This window comes from Rhinolophus sinicus, linkage group LG03, assembly GCF_036562045.2.
Source record: "Rhinolophus sinicus isolate RSC01 linkage group LG03, ASM3656204v1, whole genome shotgun sequence".
Taxonomy (NCBI): Eukaryota; Metazoa; Chordata; class Mammalia; order Chiroptera; family Rhinolophidae; genus Rhinolophus; species Rhinolophus sinicus.
The window spans coordinates 151,530,789-151,552,685 of NC_133753.1; the positions used below are offsets into that span (position 1 = coordinate 151,530,789).

At 38.2% G+C, this 21,897-nt stretch overlaps 2 protein-coding genes across 4 annotated transcripts in view; both read right to left on the reverse strand.

The window, feature by feature from the left end:
* ANKDD1B (ankyrin repeat and death domain containing 1B) overlaps window positions 1-9,615 on the reverse strand; it is a 51,694-nt gene extending 42,079 nt beyond the window's left edge. The window contains exons 1-2 of the mRNA XM_074328815.1: window positions 8,973-9,615; window positions 2,455-2,558 (exon numbers count right to left, since the gene is read on the reverse strand). Of these exons, the coding sequence (XP_074184916.1) occupies window positions 2,455-2,558; window positions 8,973-9,162 (294 nt within the window). The 5' untranslated portion in view covers window positions 9,163-9,615. The remainder of the gene's footprint in view (window positions 1-2,454; window positions 2,559-8,972) is intronic.
* Window positions 9,616-18,094: 8,479 nt separating this feature from the next.
* Window positions 18,095-21,897, reverse strand: part of POLK (DNA polymerase kappa) — a 63,896-nt gene continuing 60,093 nt past the window's right edge. For 2 of the 3 annotated variants that reach the window (XM_019728137.2, XM_019728136.2), the window contains 3 exons: window positions 19,813-20,685; window positions 19,201-19,243; window positions 18,095-19,008 (listed from right to left, as the gene is read on the reverse strand). In XM_019728137.2, coding sequence (XP_019583696.2) covers window positions 18,924-19,008; window positions 19,201-19,243; window positions 19,813-20,685 — 1,001 coding nt within the window. In that variant the 3' untranslated portion in view covers window positions 18,095-18,923. The remainder of the gene's footprint in view (window positions 19,009-19,200; window positions 19,244-19,812; window positions 20,686-21,897) is intronic. The other variant, XM_019728138.2, reaches the window with a different exon arrangement.

Consider the following 21,897-nt stretch of genomic DNA (forward strand, 5'->3'; position numbering starts at 1 on the left):
GAAGGGAGGGAAGGAAGGAGTAGAAATAAACAGATACAGAGAAAGAAGGCTATGAATATCTTCCACCTCAAAGGAAAGACACCATGGTGCTTCTGAGATGTTCAGAGACGGTCCAATGTGTTTCAAACAGTAGACTTGTGTTTGTAAGTAAATCACATGCTATATTTCCCATATTCTAGACAATGTTTTTGCTTCCAAAGAAGGTGCCTGGGCATGGATTTACTATCCTTTGCTTCACATAAATAATATATTACAAAAATATGAGAACTGTTTAAACACCTGATTTCCTTGGTAGCTAAACCGGTGATAAACCAAGTTTGACAAAACATTAGTTATCTTGACATTGCCTGCAACCAAGAGCTATGTTCTTGTATGTCAAATTTGGGCTTATATAACCCCTACTAACTTTATTTGTAAACAAAAATTCAAGCCAAAACAACATCCAAGATAATTCAATAAAGCCACTTTTTCATCTCTATCATCCAAGATTTTAAGGAACTTGTGGATGAAAAAAAGGGGTTCTGTGGAAAGTAACCTCACGGGGTGATCTGATCATAAATTCCTAAATGGGCAGGTCACAGTGGGTCGTCATGCCCCAGGTCTATAACTTCTCTGGTGAAAAGTTTTAAGCCAGTCCTGTCCATTGTTCTTGTGCGTCCAGGTTAACACGGCTTGGAAATACCAGAAGTAATACCCCTTGATGGGGTATTAACCCTCAAGAGGGCACATAACCTTAACTATCCAGTAATCCCATCCCCATATTGCTTTCTCCCAACTTTATGTAATCTTCCTTATGTTCCCTCCTTAATTTCAAACACATAAAAGAAATTGCAAAACTGTTATTCATGGGAGCATTTGACATCTTGCCCCTCAGCGTATGTCATCAGTTTGGCTCAAATAAACTTACAAAAATTCTCTACTGGTTTAGACAAACTCTACAAGTAACCATCTCAACAATTTGCTATAAACAGGCCTAAAAGAGATGTCATTAGAAAGAACGATACAGTTCATCAGGAGCTTGAAATAACTTGCCACAGACTGTAAGTTAAAGTGGTTTAGGTTGTACTATCTCTCCAAGTACTTTAATATAAAAATATGGTTTAAAATATCAAAAAGTTATATGTGAAAAAATTTTAAATGGTTATAAAAATATATTGAAGAATCTATTTCCTGCTACTTGGAAAAATGATTATTTCTTTACTTATTCAACAATTAATCTAGACATTACCTTCAAAGATCCTTGCTTATTTTTTTTCTTTTCTGTCCCTTCCTTCCTTGATTCTTTTTCTTTTTACTTTGTACTGTTTTTGTTCCTAAAATTGTTATGCTGCAAAATTTTGCTATTTTTCCACTCTTCCTAGGACATCTATAGACAATGAATATTATATACATCCATAACACATCACACACACATCACATGCACAAAACATACACAGACATATAAATTCCTGCATATATATAAACACATACCCCCTCACATACACACATGAACAACTGCTAAACACCCTTCCATGGCATATGATGCATGACTTCAGTTTCTGACCTCACTGACTGGGACAGATCCAGGTTTTATGGAACCTGAGATTTATACTCTGTAGGGAACCTTCTTTAAAGCCAAAGTCAGAGAGCGTAACTGATTATAGTTAAAATTTCTCACTTTTTCAGGTTTTACAAAATCGTATTACCATGGGAACACATTGCTAGAACCCTGCAAGTGCCATAGAAGGGGCCTATACATACCCCTAACGCTTCTGTTTCATTTAGTGTTAAATCTACTTCTGCCATCCTCATCTTGAACCACTCCACAACTTATCCCAAGCAATTGACACAGCCCCCAACCTGTTCACTTTAATAACCCTGCTTTGAGGGGCTGTCAGGAAATCCACACAAAACCAAACAGGGAATTCCTATTCCGGCAGTGGACTTCTCCCCCAAGCCCCAAGCACTTGAAGAACAAGGAAGAGTCAGGTTTCAGAAAGGACACCACCACTCAAAATGCAGGTGCACTGTATTGCAAAAGAAGAAGAATGAAAACCCATACTCTCCTTTAGATTTTAAATTTGGAAGAACCAACCACAAAGGACAACACTGGAGAGAAAACCACCCAGATTGTGTAGCAAAAGATGTTCTGCCTTCCTAGTATGTATGAGGCCAAAGTGATCCACAGGCTATCACCCAGGACCAAGTCCATGCCCAGCACCGTGACAGTTGTCTTTACTGCACACCCACAGACCTTGCAGAGTGTGCACTTCCCTTCTCATAAGATGAATTAAGACACCCAGAGCCCACTCCAGTGCTTCATTTTCACCATTAGTGTAAACACTCTGGAATACCAGCCAAGCAGATCTCCCACATCTCATTCAGCACAATCATTTTTATTTTTATTTCAGTTGACCTGTGTAAACCCAAGACACCCTTACAGCGGTCACTGTCACATTTGCGACTTCTACTCACATCGTTCACAGCATTAATGTTCACCTTCTTTTCAAACAGTTTCTCCATAACGTCCAAATTATTGCTTTTAGCAGCGTTCTGGAAGTTTCTCTCACTTGGCAGTACTGAAAGCAAGCAAGCAAGCATGACTGAGGGAATGTAAGGGGGCTGAAGAGAAAGCAAACCTCATTGGATAAACCTTTTAAATCTAAACACTTGAAACAACAGCCTTGAGCCTTCCTCATTCTGCCATTCTGGACATGGGAATTTTGCTTCAATATTTTCTAAAGCTTAGTGTTAAGATTCCACTTTCTTCTCACTCTACAAGTGTTTTCACACCCTCCAAAATATTCCTAGTCCCAAACAAAGCATTATTCCAGAGGACCACCCTGAAGTCAGCAATGTAGTGTCTGGCTCTAGGAGGTCGGAGGGTGGCCAGGGCCTTCCCCGGGGACCTTGTTTGTAAAACGCTTGTACAAGATTAGACAGAGAGGAGCCCAAATGCTCTGTACAGAGATAAAATTGTTGCCTACAGAACCTTGTGCTGATTCCAGACCTGCAAACAAAACCTTAAAATGCAGCACATCAGATAAATGTACACAAAGGCTAAAAGGTATGAACATTTTATTTTCATTTATATGAAAAGAAATAAAAGTAGACTCATACCTACGATAAACATTATGTATCACACACATATGCATATTCAGATGACAGGTATTATAGAGAAAATTCCAGGATTTATTAAGGGTTTTATTTGTTTGTTGTTGTATCTCTATTAAATTTATTGGGTGACATTGGTTAGTAAAATTATATAGGTTTCAAGTTTGCATTTCTATAATACATCATCTATATACTGCATTCTGTGTTCACCACCCAGAGTCAGTTCTCCTGTTTGTTACTTTATTTTATTTTAGTTTTGTCATGTAGGGGAGCTGGAGGGCTCACAGGAACAACCTCAACATTGGGGGGTAAAGTCAGAATTGGAGTGATGTGAAATCAGCAACAGACCATCTCCAAAAAGAAAGGACCCTCAGCGAGGTGTTGAGATGTGTTGCCAAGTATAAGAGTTTCCCCAGTATATCCGCCAGACTCTTCAGAACGCCATCAAGGCCAATCAAAGACCAAGGAGTATCTTCATGGGTGATACATACATTCATTCTTTCTATCACCTGGATCCCTCTCCTCCTTTCTATCCCTACTCTTGTTACCACTATGTGACTTCAACATCCATGGAGATAATTAATCCAACACCGTGGTCTCTCAGCTCCGACTCCCTTGCCTCTAACAATCTTTTCCTCCACCTGACCTCAGCCACCCAATTTCAGGGTCACCTTCAAAAACGACACTACCTTTGACATCTTCAAGAATCCTATTCTCTGAATACCACTTCTCATCCAGTCAGCTCACCTACTCGAGTTCTCCTTGTCCAGAAATTCTGCAACCTTATCAAGTCCTCCAATCCACTGTTCTCACCATCCTTTCACATTATTCATCCCTTATGTCCTTATTTCCCGCCTTACCCAGTTTAGATCCCATAGTCCATCTTTGAAATCACTTCATGCAAACATCTTTACCTCCCTCACCACTCTCTTTCCTCATCAGACTAGGTCAGAATACTAATTCTGCTGGTCTCCCAATACCCAATAGGTGGTCAGAATACTAACTCTGAAGTTAAGCCCGACTGCTGTGTCCTCTATTTTTGCACCTGAACAGCTCAATGGTACTGGAGAAAAACACACGACCATGCTGTGGTAGACACCACTAGTGTTTATCAAATCTGGTTCTCTACTATCTGAACGCGTGGGTAAGTATACATGCCAGCCTAGATGCAGGTAGGTGAGGTGTGTGCAACGGACGGAGAGCAGAAGTGATGGTGTATCACTATGGGGCTGAGTCAGTGAAAAGCCCCTGTGTCACCTTCCAGGTCTCTCTTCCCGTCTTCTCAATCCTGGAAGCCATGTGTTTAAATGTAGGGGTGCTATGAATGAATTGTGTCCCCTCAAAATTCATATTTTAAAGTAAGTCCTAACTACCGGTACCTCAAAATGTGACTGTATTTGGAGATAGGTTCTTCAAAGAGGTAATTAAATTAAAATGGGGTCATTAGGATGAGCCCTAATCCAATATGACTGGTATCCGTATAAGGGAGGAAATCTGGATATAGACACGACAAGGAGAAGACTATGTGAAGACACAGGGAGAAGACGGCCATCTACAAACCAAGGAGAGAGGCCTCAGAAGAAACTAATCCTGCTGACACTTTAATCTTGGACTTCTAGCTTCAAGAACTGTGAGATTAATTTTTGTTGTTTAAGCCACCCAGTCTGTGGTAGTTTGTTATGGCAGCGCTAGCAGACTATACAAGTCACGAGATGGTGGTGCCTCCATCAGCATGGTATTGAGAGACAATTCTCCATGGGTTGCTGCATTTCTCACACCTTACAAGAAGCACTGCCTGCCTTTGTTCTGGACTGTCTTTTCAAGGATGTCTGTATAATGAACTGTGTTGGAAGAGAGAGATAATATCTTCCTCTAGAGCAAGGGGTAGCTTTGCTTACAAACTGAAACACAGGAGAGTAAGGCATGCTTACTGTCCATTACAAAATATTTGGGTTTCCTAAGTCAAGATTCTTCTGCAACACAACCCACTGCATGTGCAGGTATCACTTCTGTAACACTCGGTGCTTTTTGCATCTCTCTATGGGAACTGGAGCTTGGAGAACACTGACCCTCTGGCTATTGTTACTGTTGTGAGTAATAAAATCCTTTGTATCTCATCCTAAGGTGTCTTCTGCCAGCATCTATGACACCACAGGAGGCTAACTTGTTAGCTTGCAAGTAGAGTAAAATCTCAGCCCCTTTATAGTTCTTGACATGTGGGTTCCTGAGAGACTAGGTAGAGCAGAGACCCTCACCAATACATATAAGATATGATCAAAAAGTAGGTCTTTACTATAGTCAGTCACTCAGATTTAGGGGTTATTTGTTGCTGCAGGAAAAGCTAGTCAATCCTGACTGATACACATACTAACATGCTACACATAAATAACATACTCCTAAATGCTTACCCACTAATCACAAGTAGGATCTCAGCAAATAAATCCTACTACATTTCCCTAGTCTTCCATTCTCTAAAACTGCATGACTCTCTTTCTCTTCAAATATCCTCATTTACCTTAGTGTCCACCATTACCATCATCTAATTCTCTTTTTATAACACTGCACAGAGAAAGTACAGGCAATCAGATAGGAATTCCCACATCTTCCCACCACTAACCTACATTTATACCTACACACTCTGCTTTTATTACTGCTATAATCAATGAAGCATCCATCCTTCCCTCTGCCAACCCAAGGCCATCCCCTGCACTCGAGGTCTGGATCCCATCCCTTCTCATCTTTTCAATTATTTCATATATCAGTTTCCTAGAAATTATCTCCTTTTCTCCTTTGCATCATTAAATTATTCATTCTAAAATATACAAAGGTGCTATACCTCCAGTTTTTTAAAAAAAATTCTCCCTTAACTTCACATTCCTTTCCAACTGCAATTCCGTTTCTCAACCTCCTGTTATCCCCAAATTTATGTGTTCTATAATTCCTGTCCCCACTTCTTCATCTCACAGTCTCACAGACATTGTTCCCATCACTCCACTGAAAATTGCTCTTTTCAAGGTCATGATCAAGATTTGCCAAAATCCAGTCATCACTTCTCTGTCATGTGCAAATGTGACACAGAGGACCACACTCTCCGTGTAATGTGTTTTTCCCCAGCCTTCTGTTAGACCACATGCTGCCTCCCAGTCTCTTTTACTGGCTCCTCTCCTCTGCTTGATCTCCAAATGTTTAAGTACCTCAGGATTTTTATAAAATCAATAACCTGATGGAGTAGGCATTATCACCCCCATTTTACAGATAAAAAAACTGAGACTTAGAAAAGTCAAACCACTTACTCATGTCTTAAAGATAATAAATGATAGAATTGTCCCAGATGGCCAGAATTTAAACCCCAAGCTTTCAATCACTGCAGGTGTCCAGGGAGTCAGCAGGAGAGTGGACTGCTGAAGTGGTGGTCCAAACTGCCACACTGTCATATGCGTTAGCTAACGCATTCTGTCAGTTACGCTAGACTTGTCTCAGTCCCTTTCCTGACCCCAGCTTCTTGCCCCTATATATTAATCCAATGGGAAGAAGTTCTAGTTTCAGATCCTTGTCTCTCTTTGGTACATCCCAAGACAAATCAAGACCTTTCTGGGCATAGAAGGGAACTTCCTCAACCTGATAAAGGGCATCTACAAAAAACTGAGCAGCTGGGTCCAGCCTGGTGGCTCAGGCGGTTGGAGCTCCGTACTCCTAACTCCAATGGCTGCCGGTTCGATTCCCACATGGGCCAGTGGGTTCTCAACCACAAGGTTGCCAGTTCGATTCCTCGAGTCCCGCAAGGGATGGTGGGCTGTGCCCCCTGCAACTAGCAACGGCAACTGGACCTGGAGCTGAGCTGCGCCCTCCACAACTAAGATTGAAAGGACAACAACTTGACTTGGGGAAAAAACAAAAAGTCCTGAAAGTACACACTGTACCCCAATAAAGTCCTGTTCCCCTTCCCCTATAAAATCTTTAAAAAAAAAAAAAAAACTGAGCAGCTAACATCATACTTATTCATAAAAGTCTGAACACTTTCTTTGCTCCTAAGAGATGTCTACTCTTACTTCTCTTTTTAAACATTATGCTGAAAGTCCTAGCCAGTGCAATAAAGCAGTAAAAGTAAATAAGAAGGCATATAGATTGGGAGGGTATCAAATTGTCTCTAGGCTAGTTGTAAACAACTTGATTGTCTCCATAAAAAATGCAAGGGAATGTACAAAATAATTCTAGAACAAATAAGTGAATTTAGCAAGGTTGCAGGATACAAAGCCAACACATAAAAATCAATCACATTTGTATAAAATGTCAATCAACAAATGGAAGCCAAAATGTGAAAAACAACAATTTACAATAGATGTTTTTTAAAAATTTTAAGTATAAGCCCAACAAAACATGTACAGTTTCTTTATACCAAAAAGATACAAAATGCTGATGAAAGAAATCAAAGAATATCTAAATGAAAACTATATTATGTCCATGGATTGGAAGACTTAACATAGTAAAAATGTCAGTTCTCCCCAAATTGATCTACAGATTTAATGCAATTCAATCAAATGCCACATGGATATTTTGTAGCTATAGACAAGTTAATTCTAAAATTTATTTGGAGAGGCAAAGGAACTAGAATAGCCAAAACAAATATGAAAATGAATCAAATATATGGTGATGGAAAGAGAACTGACTCTGGGTGGTGAACACACAATGGGATTTATTGATGATGTAATACAGCATTGTACACCTGAAATCTATGTAATTTTACTAACAATTGTCACCCCAATAAATTTAAAAAAAGAAAATGAAGAATAAAGTTGGAGTCATCACACTGCTTAATTTTATTATAAATCTAGAATAATCAATACAACATGGCATTGACAAAGAGATACACAGATTAATGGAATAAAGTATATAGTCTAGAAATAAACCCTCGCAAATATGGCCTATTGATTTTTGACAAAGTTTTGAAGGACTTAACAATGGAGAAAGAATAATCATTTCAATAAATGGTATCTGAACAGTTGGATATCCAAATTAAAAAATCATGAAGCTTGAGGTAAACTTCATGCGTCATGCAAAAATTAACTCAAAATGGATCATAGATATAAATGTAAAACAAAACTATAAGACTTTTGGAAGAAAACACAGGAGAAAAATTTCATCATCTGGGGCCAGGCAGAGTTCTTACCCATGACACCAACAGCATGACTGATGGTAAAAGAAAACAACGATAAACTGGACTTCATCAAAAGTTAAAGCTTTGCTCTGTGAAAAGCACTATTAAGAGAATAAAAATACAAGTTACAGACTGGAGGAAGATATCTGCAAATCACATAAAAGCCTTCAAAGGACCAAAGAGGGACATCCTCGACTTCTGAAGACTCTTCAACAGCGTGCCTCAGTTTATGCTATAAATTACTCCCCAGGCATAGATAATCCGTTCCACTTATTAAAAAACTTAAGTACAGAAAGATTAAGTGACTGTTTCATAGTCACACATCACTGCATGAGTCAGGACGTAGGAGATAACACATAAAACTCTTTCCTTGTTTGCAAAAGGGCTTAATCATTTCTATTAATATAATCCTCCTCCTTAAATTGGAAGAGTAACACTTTCCTTCCACCCACAGTATAGGTTTAACCTCGAATAAAACCACCTGAGAAATGTGAACCAACACTTGGGTGGATTCCCAAGTTGAGCAGCAGCCCACAGGGGGTGCACTGGTGCCGGCGGCCTCGGGGGCCGCAGAGCCGGGTCCTCGCGACAACGTCCTTCCCTCCACGTTCCCTCAGCAGCGCTGCGGCGGCGCTTCCGGGACGAATCCCCTCGGCCTCGTCCGCCGCGCCGCCCGCCCCGCACCACCCCCGCCTGATTGTTCCACCTCGTCCCCGGTACTCACGGAGCTCGTGTCCGGCCGCCGCCTCCTCCTCCCGAGGCCCCTCCTGCCTCGGGAACCCTGACAGCCCCTTCCAGGGCCGGCCCGCCGCGCCCCTCACGTCTTCCCGAAGCCCCTTCGCGGCCGCGGCCGCCCGGAGCAGCCGCCCTCTCACCGCCGCCCTGAGCCCCGGGGTGCGCCCAGCCGGGTCCATGTCCGCGCCCGCGGGGCTCCAACCTGGGATGCGGGGTGGAGGCGGGCAGGTGCGCCGTCGGAGCGCAGGTGGAGCCCCTGTGTCCCGGCGATTCTCTGGGCAGCTTGCCCGGCCCGGCCGGCCTGGGAGGCCCGCCTTCAGGTGTGGCGGGCGCGGTGATGTGGTTTGGTTTTACCTCAAAACCTGAGGAGACGCCCAGCTCACGCTTCAGCAATTCTTCCTACAATTTTGAGAACTGTCGAGGTTGGATTTATAACCAACACTATTGGAACTTCCATAGTAAATCATTTCTACACGGGCTTCCAGGATTTTCTTTTGAATCAAGTTAAGACTCTCAATTTCTTCTCTGAAGGTGTACACATTGACACCCCATTTTAACGCAGTGGTAATTTATTGTACTCCTCATGAAGAATTGAAATACAGTAATCTATGCTGGGCAACCATTTGCCTAGTTAGAATTCTAATAATATGGAAGAAAAGTAGGGTATTGAAGGACAACCATGATCTCTGTCCTGAATCCCTATCACCTAAGGATAGTGTGTTTAATGGATTACAACAAAACAAAATAAAATAAAACCATGATACATCTTGCACCTGCCCATGGTTTCAGAGGTCAAATTGGAAGTTTAGCATATTCTAGGAGTGAAAAAAAAATTTTGAGCCCTCATAACAAAACTAGATTTGACCCCGGAACTCACCCACCGTTTTTTGTGTGTGTAGACACCAACAGAGCGAGCGCGAGAGCGAGAGCGAGGAGTAATACAAGGGAAGTGTAATCTACAAAAATTCACACAATGGTTTAGAGAAGGGAAAGCAAGGGATAAAAAGTGAGAAATGAGTTGGAAGGCCAGAGATCAGGCACCTTGATAAGGACTTGACAAAAGGTATGGAAAGATGTTTTCAAGATGTTGTACAAGGGTAGACAGAATTCAATCATAGACGTGGATCTGGTAAAGATTGTGTATATGTGTGTGTATTTCTACACATATATAATGTATGTATATCCATGTATATGTATGTACATATGAGTTTGAAGTCATACCTCAAGAAATTACAGTTAGAAGGTGTGGGGACAGAGCCAGGAGTGCCGTTTCCAGGCTCTTGGTCTCATGTGGAAAGGTGTTGGCTTGGGTAGTAAATAGCCATCAACTGTGATCTGATGGCCATCACCTGTGGCTAGTTGTCCATCAGCTGTAACCAGTGTGCCATTGGCCACTAATATAACTGCCGTGGCTACACTAGCAGCGAATGGTGGCTGACAAGGGCAGATTGCGGATGGCGGATTGCAGCCTGCAAATGGGGTTGGTTGGTTGGCAGAGAAGAAGCGGAAGATGGCGGGTTGCAGATCCTGTGGCTCCTGCTTCCTGTGTCTCTAACCCAGCTGCCAAAGAGACTATAGCGGTATGACTCCCATATCTATGGCTCCGTGGGTGTTCCTTTTTGGCCTCACCATGTCCTGCGTTCTTATCCGGGGAGTGGGAGCTGAGACCCCACATGACACCCTGCATGACAGAAGGAAAGGGTTAACACTATTTGCCTCTGAATTATCTTGTTTCCCTGAGCCTTCTGTAGATAGCAACAATCAGATAACAAGACGGTCATAAATTAACTTACACTTTTAAGGGGAATAGTTCAATATTATGGTTTGCTTAGTAAATGGAGTCATGTTTCCAATTTTCACCATAATATCATTTGAGTTTTTCTTGAACAACTTTAATCCAATTATGTATTACAAAGCAAAAATGATTATCCCTTAATTATACAACAAAAGAACAATTTTTGCTCCAGGGAAGTAAACACCACCTCTCTGAGAAGTTCACTAAAATCCTACCAGGTGTGTTCAAACATATTACTGCTGTTCAAAACGGAACATTATTAAAAAAAAAAAAAAAATCAGTACCAGGCACTAGGTATGTTTTTGAAAATGGAATTATTTCCTCAAAAAGCACTTTTTAGCTCTAGGTTAATTATCACATTTTGAGAATTCTTCCAAATATTTCCAAGCCACCCCAAGAGAACAAATAATAACACATTTATAAAGCAAGTCATTATCCAATAAAGGGAAAGAAATGCAATTCCCTCTTTCTGGAATGCCCATTCTTTAGGGCTCAGCTTGAGTGCAGCCACCTACCTTCAGCCTGTCTTACCAGAGAAATAAAGTAAGGTAATAATAGACACCACTCTTTGGGAACATATTATTTATTCATTTGAGTCAACAAACGATTGTTAACACCTACTAAGTGCCAGGCCATGTATTTCACACTTGGAATTCAGAGCCCAGGATCTCTAGCAATCTACAATCTAGTAGGGAGAGACCACATCAAAGCCACAGCAAAGAACATTTCAAGGTCTTCATAGAGAAAGAGGAGCACAAAGGATCAGTTTTTCCTGGGGGCAGTTATTCATGAAGATGGCCCTTGCACTAAACTGAAAAATGAGTAGTTGTGCATAGTGTGAGAGGGCAAAGGAGCATACAGGAAGCACATTCTGGGCAGTGGGGGCAACAGAGCATGACACCAGAAGGGAGAAATAGCTTGGTCTATTCAGGAAACTACAAGCTATGCAGTGTGATTTGATTGGCCTTGAATGCCAAGCCGAATATTTGGTGTGCACCATGGATAAGTGGTATGTGGGAGCTTTGTACTGGCTCGTAAGAGCTGATTGCTAAATTTTCAAGAATTTTGTGAGAATTGGTTGACATCATGTTCACAGCTTGAAATCTGTCATTGTATTCACACCATAGAAATCATCATACATTGAAAATCAGCTCCCCTTTTCTCTCCCCACACTGATCCTGGAGATAGTTGACAGCTTTTGAAATCTTTTTTTTGTTTTTAACATAAGAGTGATGCTATAAAAGTGCTGTTCATGGCTAATCTGCAGAAAATGCACAAAACAATTTAGAGAGGGAAAGCTGAGAAATTAGTTGGAAGGTCAGAGTTTAGGCAACTGATGAGGACTGACAAAATGAATGGAAATAAATGTTTTCAAGAGGCCTTACAAGGCTAGGCAGAATTCAATAATAGATACGGGATTGGCAGAGGCAGAGGTGGAAATGAGAGGGAAGGATGAGTTAAAGTACAGCAGTCCTCCCTTATCCACGGTTTCACTGTCCTTTGTTTCAGTTACCCGTGGTCAACCGTGGTCTGAAAATATCTTAGTCAGTCACCTCACTTCATCTTATCACGTAGACATTGTATTGTCTCACATCATCACAAGAAGGGTGAGTACAGTACAATATTTTGAGAGACCATTCACATAACGTTTATTATAGTACATTGTTATAATTGTTCTTATTATCTGTTGTTGTGCCTAATTTGTAAATTGAACTTTATCATACATATGTATGTGTAGAAAAAAACAGTATACATAGGGTTCAGTACTATCCAGTTTCAGGTATCCACTGGGGGTCTTGGAATATATTCCCCATGGATAAGGGGGGACTACTGTAATGGTAAATACATTTCTAAATGAGGGCAGTAAAAATATTTCCCATTAGGGAATGTCTATTTATTTAAGATGGTTGTAAGTGAAAGGCAAGAGGGAATTAGCAACTAACTTACTGCCTACATTTTCTCACCAGAGTTCCTTTTGGAAATCTGTGATATGGCTTCCATTACCCATGTTAATGCTGAAACTTCTTAATCTTGGTCACTTCTTTAGTGATTACATAGATATCACAATTGTGATTTTGTGAAATTGTGATTACATAGATATTTCCTACACTAACTTTAAAATTAACTTTAAAATTAAGGCATTTCTGATGGACTAAATTGGAATTATAAACACTACTTATAATGATGCTTTTGCTATCATCATGAGATTGAGGTAAGATGTACAGCCCTATATTATAGGAACAATGTAAAGATTGGTAATAAGATATTTTTCCATTTCATTGAAGAGAGGCTTACACACATACTAACAATTAGGCCTACTTATATCACGTGTGGTATCTATCATACACTAATAATGATATATTCCAAATGGACTGGCCATCCTCCGTATCTGAAATTCCCTAAACATTTTATAGATACAAAATTTCTCTGCAAAGCATTTTAGAAATGAGGCATAAAAAAGTTAGCTGAAGTCATCTTTATCTTTTTTATACTTTTTTCAAACACCCTTGACATTCCCTTTGTAAATGTGCAGTAAGGGTTGACTCAGCAGGCTCAGATTGCTCAAGCCCTGCACATTCCTTAGAAAGGCCTGTCTTCAGGACTGGCTCCCTGGAGATAACCACTGAGCCCTTGGAAGATCCTGCCTGGTAGTGTTGTAGTATGCTGCGGCCTTGGGCGACAGAGATAGTTTATGCTAACAATATGACTTATGGTGAATGTTCATTTTTGTATACTGGAGGCCCAGGGTTATGAGGTATTATTTAGATCTCTCATAGGTTGGAGACTGAGTGGCTAAGGTCTGTCACACGGACACTGCATGCCTGTGACTGACCCCGTAAAAACCCTGGACTCCAAGGGCTGGGTGAGCTTCCTTACTTTACAGGTGTTGTGCCTGGTCTCTCCTGGACTTTGCCCATTTGCCTTTTCCATTTGCTGATTTTAATCTGTATCCTTTCACTGTAACGAACTATAACCAAGAGTATAACAGCTTTGTTGAGTTCTGCAAGTCCTTCTAACAACTCATTAGGCCTGAGGGAAGTCTTGGGGACTCCTGACACAGTAAGGTAGAGATAAATTTTCTTTCTTTCTCTATGGATAACCAATCATGCAAGCACTGTTTATGTAATAGTCAGTACTTTTTCTACTGAGTTGACTAAAATGTCCAAACCCATGCCAATACCACTGTATTAATTACTATAGCTTTGTAATAAATCTCGATATATATTAGGGCCTGTCATTCTATCTTCTTATTCTTGGGCCTTTGCTGTTTCATATAAAATTTAGGATCCATTTAATTTCCAAGAAAAACCATAAGGGATTTTATTTTGATTTCTACTGAATTTAATAGAATAATTTGAGAATAGTTTTGTTTTTCCTAATCAGAAAGTGTTACTCTTTTCACTTACTCAGATGTACCATATATTTTTCAGTAATATTTTGTAGTTCCCAAGTTTTTGCATTTTTGATAGATTCCCTTCCTCCTTTGTTGTAGATTGTTGTCATGAGATTATTTTTTTTTTATTTTCTAATTGGTTATTACTGTAGTATAGGAATGCTGATTTTATATATTGATCTTGTAGCTATAACCTTGTTGAACTTTCATTAAATGTAGATTTTAAAATGTACAAACACACCATCTGACAAAGCTTTATTTTTGTTTCCAGTTTTCAATCATTTAACTGTTGAATTAAATAATAATAGAGGGTACCCTTATGTGCCTAAGGAATGCTTCTAGAATTTCACCATTGTGATAATTTATGTAATTTTATTTTATTTTTTTTAAGGGGAACAGGACTTTAATGGGGAATAGTGTGTACTTCCAGGACTTTTTTCCAAGTCAAGTTGTTGTCCTTTCAGTCTTAGTTGTGGAGGGCGCAGCTCAGCTCCAGGTCCAGTTGTCGTTGCTAGTTGCAGGAGGCGCTGCCCACCATCCCTTGCGGGACTCGAGGAATTGAACTGGCAACCTTGTGGTTGAGAGTCCACTGGCCCATGTGGGAATCGAACTGGCAGCCTTTGGAGTTAGGAGTATGGAGCTCTAACCGCCTAAGCCACTGGGCCGGCCAATTTATGTAATTTTTCAATAGGCATTTCTTTTGGGTGAGGCAGAATTTTACTAACAGAACCTGACTTTGTTTGGGGGTAGCAACATGCCCAGTTAAAAACTACATTAACAGGTTCCCTATAAGGAAGCCATGACAGATTCTGGCCAATGACATGAAAGTAGAAATTGTTACCTCAGGCTTCCAGGAAATCTCCTTTAAGTGGGACAGACTTGTGGCCTTTTTATCTTTTTCACTTCCTTGTCTTCCTATCTGGAACTCACACGTAAGACTAGATGTGGAAATGCCCATCTGTGGCCATAAATTGACCATGTGAAGCCAAGAAAATCAGTGACGTTGAGCCCATCCTTGAACCACTGAACCAATGCTAACTAATGAAATTAAAGAGAAAACTAGAACTGAGTTTTTTTTTAAGACTGATTCGGGTCTGTGTAACTCACAGCTGAAGTGAAATTCTGAACTGATACAGAAAGTAAGGTGCTGCAAATAACAAAAACTACTATACAGAACTGGCTCAGTGTTGGAGGGAGGGCTTTGGGGAGTGGGGACACAAATATCACAGGCTGGAAAGCTGGTGACTTGTTTGGCAGTGACAAAATATTTGGTCCAATTGTCAAATGCTGTCCTTGGAAAGCAGACAGTATGTTGACTGAGGCTGCAGCATTAGGGAAATGTTAGGAGAAAAACTCAAAATGTTGGCATAGGATGGCTTTTTCTTGCTGTTTTCAACTAAGTCCTACAAGAGAGAAATGTACTTGTTTCTCTAGTGAAACTAGCAGCCTGCAGAGAGGGAGGAAAACATCATCTTGCTAAGGAAAACAGTTTGTCCTTTTTTTTTTTTTTTTTTTTTAGTTTTTATTGTGATATAGGTCACATATGAACAAAAGTGTATAAAATATACATGTACAGTTTGAAGAGTATTTTTAAAGTGAACATCCATGCAATCACAACCCAAAGATAAGAAATAGAACATTGCCAACATCCCAGAAGCTCCACGTGCCATTCCCCAATCATGTTCCCCTACCTTTCCACAGAGGAAATCATTATTCTAACTATTGACAATAACATAGTTACTTTTCTTTATCATTTGATCTTATATGGATACATCCTTAAAACAATGTAGCCCCACTTTAACTGTTTTGACTTTATATAAATGGAATCATATTGATGGCATCCTGGGGTGACAGTATTCATTCACATTCTGTTCAGCTATTTCCTTCATTTTCACCACTGTGTAGAATTCTATTATTTGAATATACAATGGTAAAATGTAACCATTCCACCATTGCTAAATATTTTATTCATTCCAAATTTTTGGCTATTACAGTGCGGAGCATTCTCATACGTGCTTCTTAACTATTAAACATGTTCAATAGTTTTCCCAAAGGCATTGTATCAGTTAGGGTTCTGGCAGGAAAAAATTCTGTAATTAGAGATGAGTTTAAGAAAGGAACCATTTGCACAGGTGAGGACAGCGTGTGGGGAAAGCACAAACGCTAGTAGAGCACCCCAGGGCTAACAAGAACAAGGCTCTGTTGCCACCCCTAGGCTGAGGAGCGGAGGGAAGGAAAGAATGACCAGAACCTGCAGAGAGCCGAGAATGCAGTACGAAGCTGGCTAGCTACAAGATTGTGACCTTTGGTCAAGGGACCTACCCAGCACGTGATGATGCTACAAAAAGGTACATGAAGGAATAAATACCCAACTTCATCTTCTTTCCTCCCTCCCTCTAATTTCCCGTGGTGGCTCCGCCACTGCCGTGGCACCTTGGTAACATGAAGCAGGGTACTGAAGGGCTGCTGATTGGGAGGAAATATGGAAAACAACCAACAAAGGTGTATATTTAGAGGTACAATTGCTGGGTTGCTGAGTGTGCATATCTTCAAACTTACTAAAGAAGGGCAAAGTGTTTTCCAAAGTGATTGTTTTCAAAGTAAGAGTCCACATCGTTCCACTGCCTCTCCAGAACTTAATATCATCAGACACTTTCATTTTCATGAATCTGTTAGAGATGTAATGATACCTCTGTGGTTTTACTTTTCATTTTCCTAGTACTAAAATGACTGAGAATGTTTTCATGTTTCTTGGCCATTTGGATTTCTTTTTATATGAAGTGCCATTTAAAGTCTTTTGTCCAAACTTCTATTGGCTGTCTCTTTCTTACTGATTCATTGGAGTCACACATATTTTGGATTATGTGCTCTGGATACTAGATTTTTTTCCCAGGTATTTGTGTTACAAATATATTCACCCTGGTGGTTTCTTATATTCTGACCCTCTAAGTAGGTAAGATTACAGATGCTTATTCTTTGTAGTTTTGTGGTATTTTCTAAAAATGCTCCAAAGCAAAATGATAATAAAAAGAAAATAAGTTGGGTGTATCAGACAAAACAGAAAGAAAAGAATGTGGAGAGAATGCTTGGCAAAGAAAATAAAAGTGAAAACACCAGAGGTAGGAAAAGAAAGGAAAAGGAAGGAAACCATTTCAATTGACTAAAAGGTCAACTAAATATTTTAAATTTTATTTTAAATTATTATTAAATATGACTAAATGATAACATTAAATTAAATTAATCATCTAAATGAAAATAATTTAGTATTTACTCATATGTTGAAAACACAAAAATAAATTTGAGGCAAGATACAAAAAATTAAATATGATGCTATCAGCTTTTCAATACATTAAATCAGTTTTTCATTGAACTTAATTTTGTACAGAAGTTACATACGTAAATCACACAATCAAGAACCATAGCACAACACTGTTTTCACCTTAGTATATAATAATATCAGGCATGAGATTGGCATGCTAATAAACATTAAGCCTAATTTTAAACCATCTAGTAATTTAAAATCAAGTTACCACTTTGGCCAAGGCTGTGCATGATCCTAATTTAAGCCATTCCTAAAATAGCATTTCCATGTACATTTATATGAGCTATAAAATATGAAAAGTAGGTATGTAAATATTAAATCATTATGTTGAAACCTGAAACTAATATAATGTTATACGTCAATTATACCTCAATTTAAAAAAAAAAGTAGGAAAAGAGAAAACAAAAATACAAGAGAACAAAACATCGGGTTCTTTAAAACAGTCACAAAATGGCTTCCATTTTCATGTTTCAATTAAATAATTATTTCTAATAAAAACTCATTGATAGCACAAAATTATCTGGAGGAACTACCTAAGCTAAGTACTTACTGTTAAGCTGTCTTCTTTGAATATTAATAAAAACATGATAGAAATATAACTACGATAAATGAGCTATTTTAATATGCATTAATCTTTTGAATTGCACATTTTTCTCTAGGTTATATAAAAATAAAGTGAGTGTACAATTTATCCTTGTTTATAGATTTGTGTACAGTACAAACATAATTGCCAAGAAATGAAATACTGCCACTTAAAAGTCCTAGATAAGAAAATAATTACTTTGAATCTTAGACTAAAAATTTTTTAAAGTGAACCAAGTGCTTATTCATAAAAGGAATTTTAATTTAAAAAATCAAATGAATAATCGTATTTAAGCAAAATTCTTTTAACACAGAAAATACTGTGATATTATTTTCCTGAAGGTAACAAAACCACTCATGGTAGTTCTGGTAAGCTAATATTCTCCATAGAATATATGATAAATATTACTTATTAATGCTACTAGGAACTAAAATAGGAATATACAAAGTTGTAGAAGACGCTAAGATAAAATACAGTAGACCAGTACCAACAAAAATGGTTAAGTATTAAAAAAATCTTATACTAAAATAGGTTTGTGTGAACCTCTGAGAGCTCTTATAAATATTTTTATATTGACTACAAAACTTAATAAAGAAATCACTTTTTAATTCCATTCCTAATTTTTAATTTTCAAAATATCTCTAACACAAAGTGAAATTCTTATGGTTATCGAAAAGGTACACAGAAGTTAATATATATTCCAAATTCATCTAACGGAACTATCGCCAGTGAGGGATTATTGCACTGGGCCTTTCACTAAATGAATCTGTAAACTTAAAATGAGGAAGAACAGGTTCATTTACTATAAAAAACAAGTTTCAATAAAAAAATAATGATATTCAATGTTCATTTAAAAAATATATCAAGTGTGTGTCTAGGATTGTTTGGTTTTATTTTCTTAGATGCTGAGTACTTTATCATCGATCCTGACCTGGAATCAAAGAAAAACAAAAAACAAAAAAAACACAATTAAAATGTAGGAAGAGATTTAAAAAAGAATAACATCACAAATAATTGACTTTTAAAATTTTTACTTGATATAAAAGTAAATTTTAACATCTACTAAAAATTCAACCTCAAACTATGAGTTTTACAGCTTTATTAAAGCTCAAATTAACCATACCTTTTTGTTTTTGTTACAGTCTTCTGTACTCTGCCCGAGTTACCTTTAGAGGGAAGAAAAGTGAAGAAATTCCATAACGAATAACAAGAAATAATTAAAGGGTTCTATAAAAATTTAAAAAGTTAAAGCTACCTGATGTAAAGATAATAAAAACTTCCTTAGTACTACATAGTTCATATTTATACATACCAGAAGCTAACTTTATAGCATAATTTCTTTATAATTTACTTGGTTTTTTAGTATTAAATTTTATTTTTGAAATTTGGCTAGAGTCAGAACTGCCAAGAAACAAATTAGAGGCTTTCTGGCTATGAAATTATCGTTAATTTACTGCTGTGCTTTGACAAATGTTCTCTGAAGGAATTTCTTTTTTATTACATCAGTCAGCTCCCTAAACCTCTGAGTTCATTCTGTGCCAAAACTGGTTTTCCAAAATTTAAAATCTAATGGCTTCCATTAATTCTAACCTATGGTAAGGTAACTATCATTTACCTAAATGGCAGCATTCACAAAGAGTCCCTTTAATAGTATGTATTTCAAATTTAACAATGATCTCCATTTTAATAAAACATTCCTAGAAAATCAAGTTCTTTAACATGACTGCAAACTCACCAGTACCTTTGGTGTTTTCTTTGGGTTGGCTAACTTGATCATCCTTTCTTAGTTCCTGGATAACGCTTTTATTTAAGCAAACATCCACATGCACATTAAACAGGGTAAGATCTGAAGTCTTTTGTTCTAGGTTGCAGACAGGGCAAACTAGAGCTTGGTCTGTTATCACTTCATATAAATGAGGCTGGAGGGGTTCTTGCCTTCTTAATGACCCGACATCTTCATTTCCCAGTGAAACGGTACCAGAAGAATTCTGATGACAATACTCGATATTAAATGATTTGCTTGGAAGACTAGAACATTCCTCTTTGCTTAAAGCATCTATACTTTCTGCTTTATTCTGATGGGTTTCATAATCCTGCTTCTCACAGAGTGAAAAAGAATGGTGTACATTTTCTTTTTTGTTAACTTCTATAGAGGAAGCATGTGAATATGAGAACATTTCACTGATCGAAGGTCCATCAAGACATGTATCTACATGTTTATTAAAGGCTTCCAGAGTGATGCTTTCTTGCTCCCTAAAGCAAACAGGACAGGTAAATATCTGACCATTATCTGAATTCTCTGATGTTTCTAAAGTCTCACTCCTCTTCTTCTTTAAAACTTGGAATGATGGTAATGTCTGTAAACTTTGTCGACTCATAGTTTCACACTTAAGTGTGTCTTGGTGGCTCCATTTCCTTTCTGATCGTTTTTTATCAAAAAAACTTGTCTTATGAGATATTTCTAAAGGTTTTAAAACCCGATCTTTGTCAATTTTCTCTGTACATCCAGTGGCTGACAGGGTTTGGTTTCCAGCCTGTAAGAAATCAATAATGCTTCTTTGTTGGTGTTTCTTGTCTTCTTCATTGGGAAAACTAGAAAGCCGCACACCTAAATTAAACCAACCACAATTAATCAATTTCAAATTCAACAAAGTTCACTCATAATTCATAAAAATATTTTGAAAATACTGTTGTGACATAGAAAAAAGGCTGTTTAGAGAAAGATAATAAGCAACACTATGCGTTTGCTGAATTAAAGGATGCTTTTTCAAATTGGTATTTTGAGTTGAAATTTACTTTCCTTTATAAAACTGGGTATCACAAAATAGTTGTAAGTCTATGCTGGAGTTAGTGTGATTATATAGGTTTTTCTATTAACATCTTGACACACAATACCATTAAATACCAACTAACTAATTGGTGTCAACTTCATACATACTTTAGATCCTTTTTTCTTTCAACAGGTTTTAATTTTTTAGAGCAATTTTAGGTTCACAGCAAAACTGAGCAGTAAGTACAGAGTTTCCATATACCCTCCTGGCTCTTCACATATACAGCCTTGTCCACTGTCAACACCCTTGACCAGAGTGCTCCATATGTTACACCGATGAACCTACATTGACACAAAATTATCAAAGTTCATAGTTTATACTAGAGTTCACTTTGGGTGTTGCACATTCTATAGGTTTTGACAAATGTATAATGACATGTATCTACCATTATAGCATCATACACTAGAGTAATTGCCCTAAAAATCCTGTGTTCTGCCAATTCAACCCTCCCTTCCCACTGACCATTAATAACCACTGATTTTTTTAGTGTCTCCATAGTCTTTTCCAGAATGTCATACAGTTGGAATCATACAGTATGTAGGTTTTTCAGATTGGCTTCTTTCCTTTAATATTAGGTTGGTGCAAAAGTAGCTGCGGTTTTTGCAATTATTTTTAACCTTTTAAACTGCAATTACTTTTGCACCAACCTAATAATATACATTTCAGGTTCCTCCATGTCTTTTTGTGGCTTGACAGCTCATTTCTTTGATGTGCTGAATATATTCCATTGTCTGGATGTTCTAGTTTCCAATGACCTACTACTGAAAGACATCTTGGTTGCTTCCAAGTTGTAGCTATTATAAATAAAGCTGCTATTAACATCCACTCTTTAGTTCTTTCAGTTAACATACTTTAGTCAATTGATCATATATGAAAGCCTGGCTAATGACCCCCTCTTAGTACCATACTAAGTTGGCATTTGGGGTGCTTATCCATAAGCATTCTCTTACCATGTTCACTTTGGAAACATGGTTTGTTTTTTTCACCAG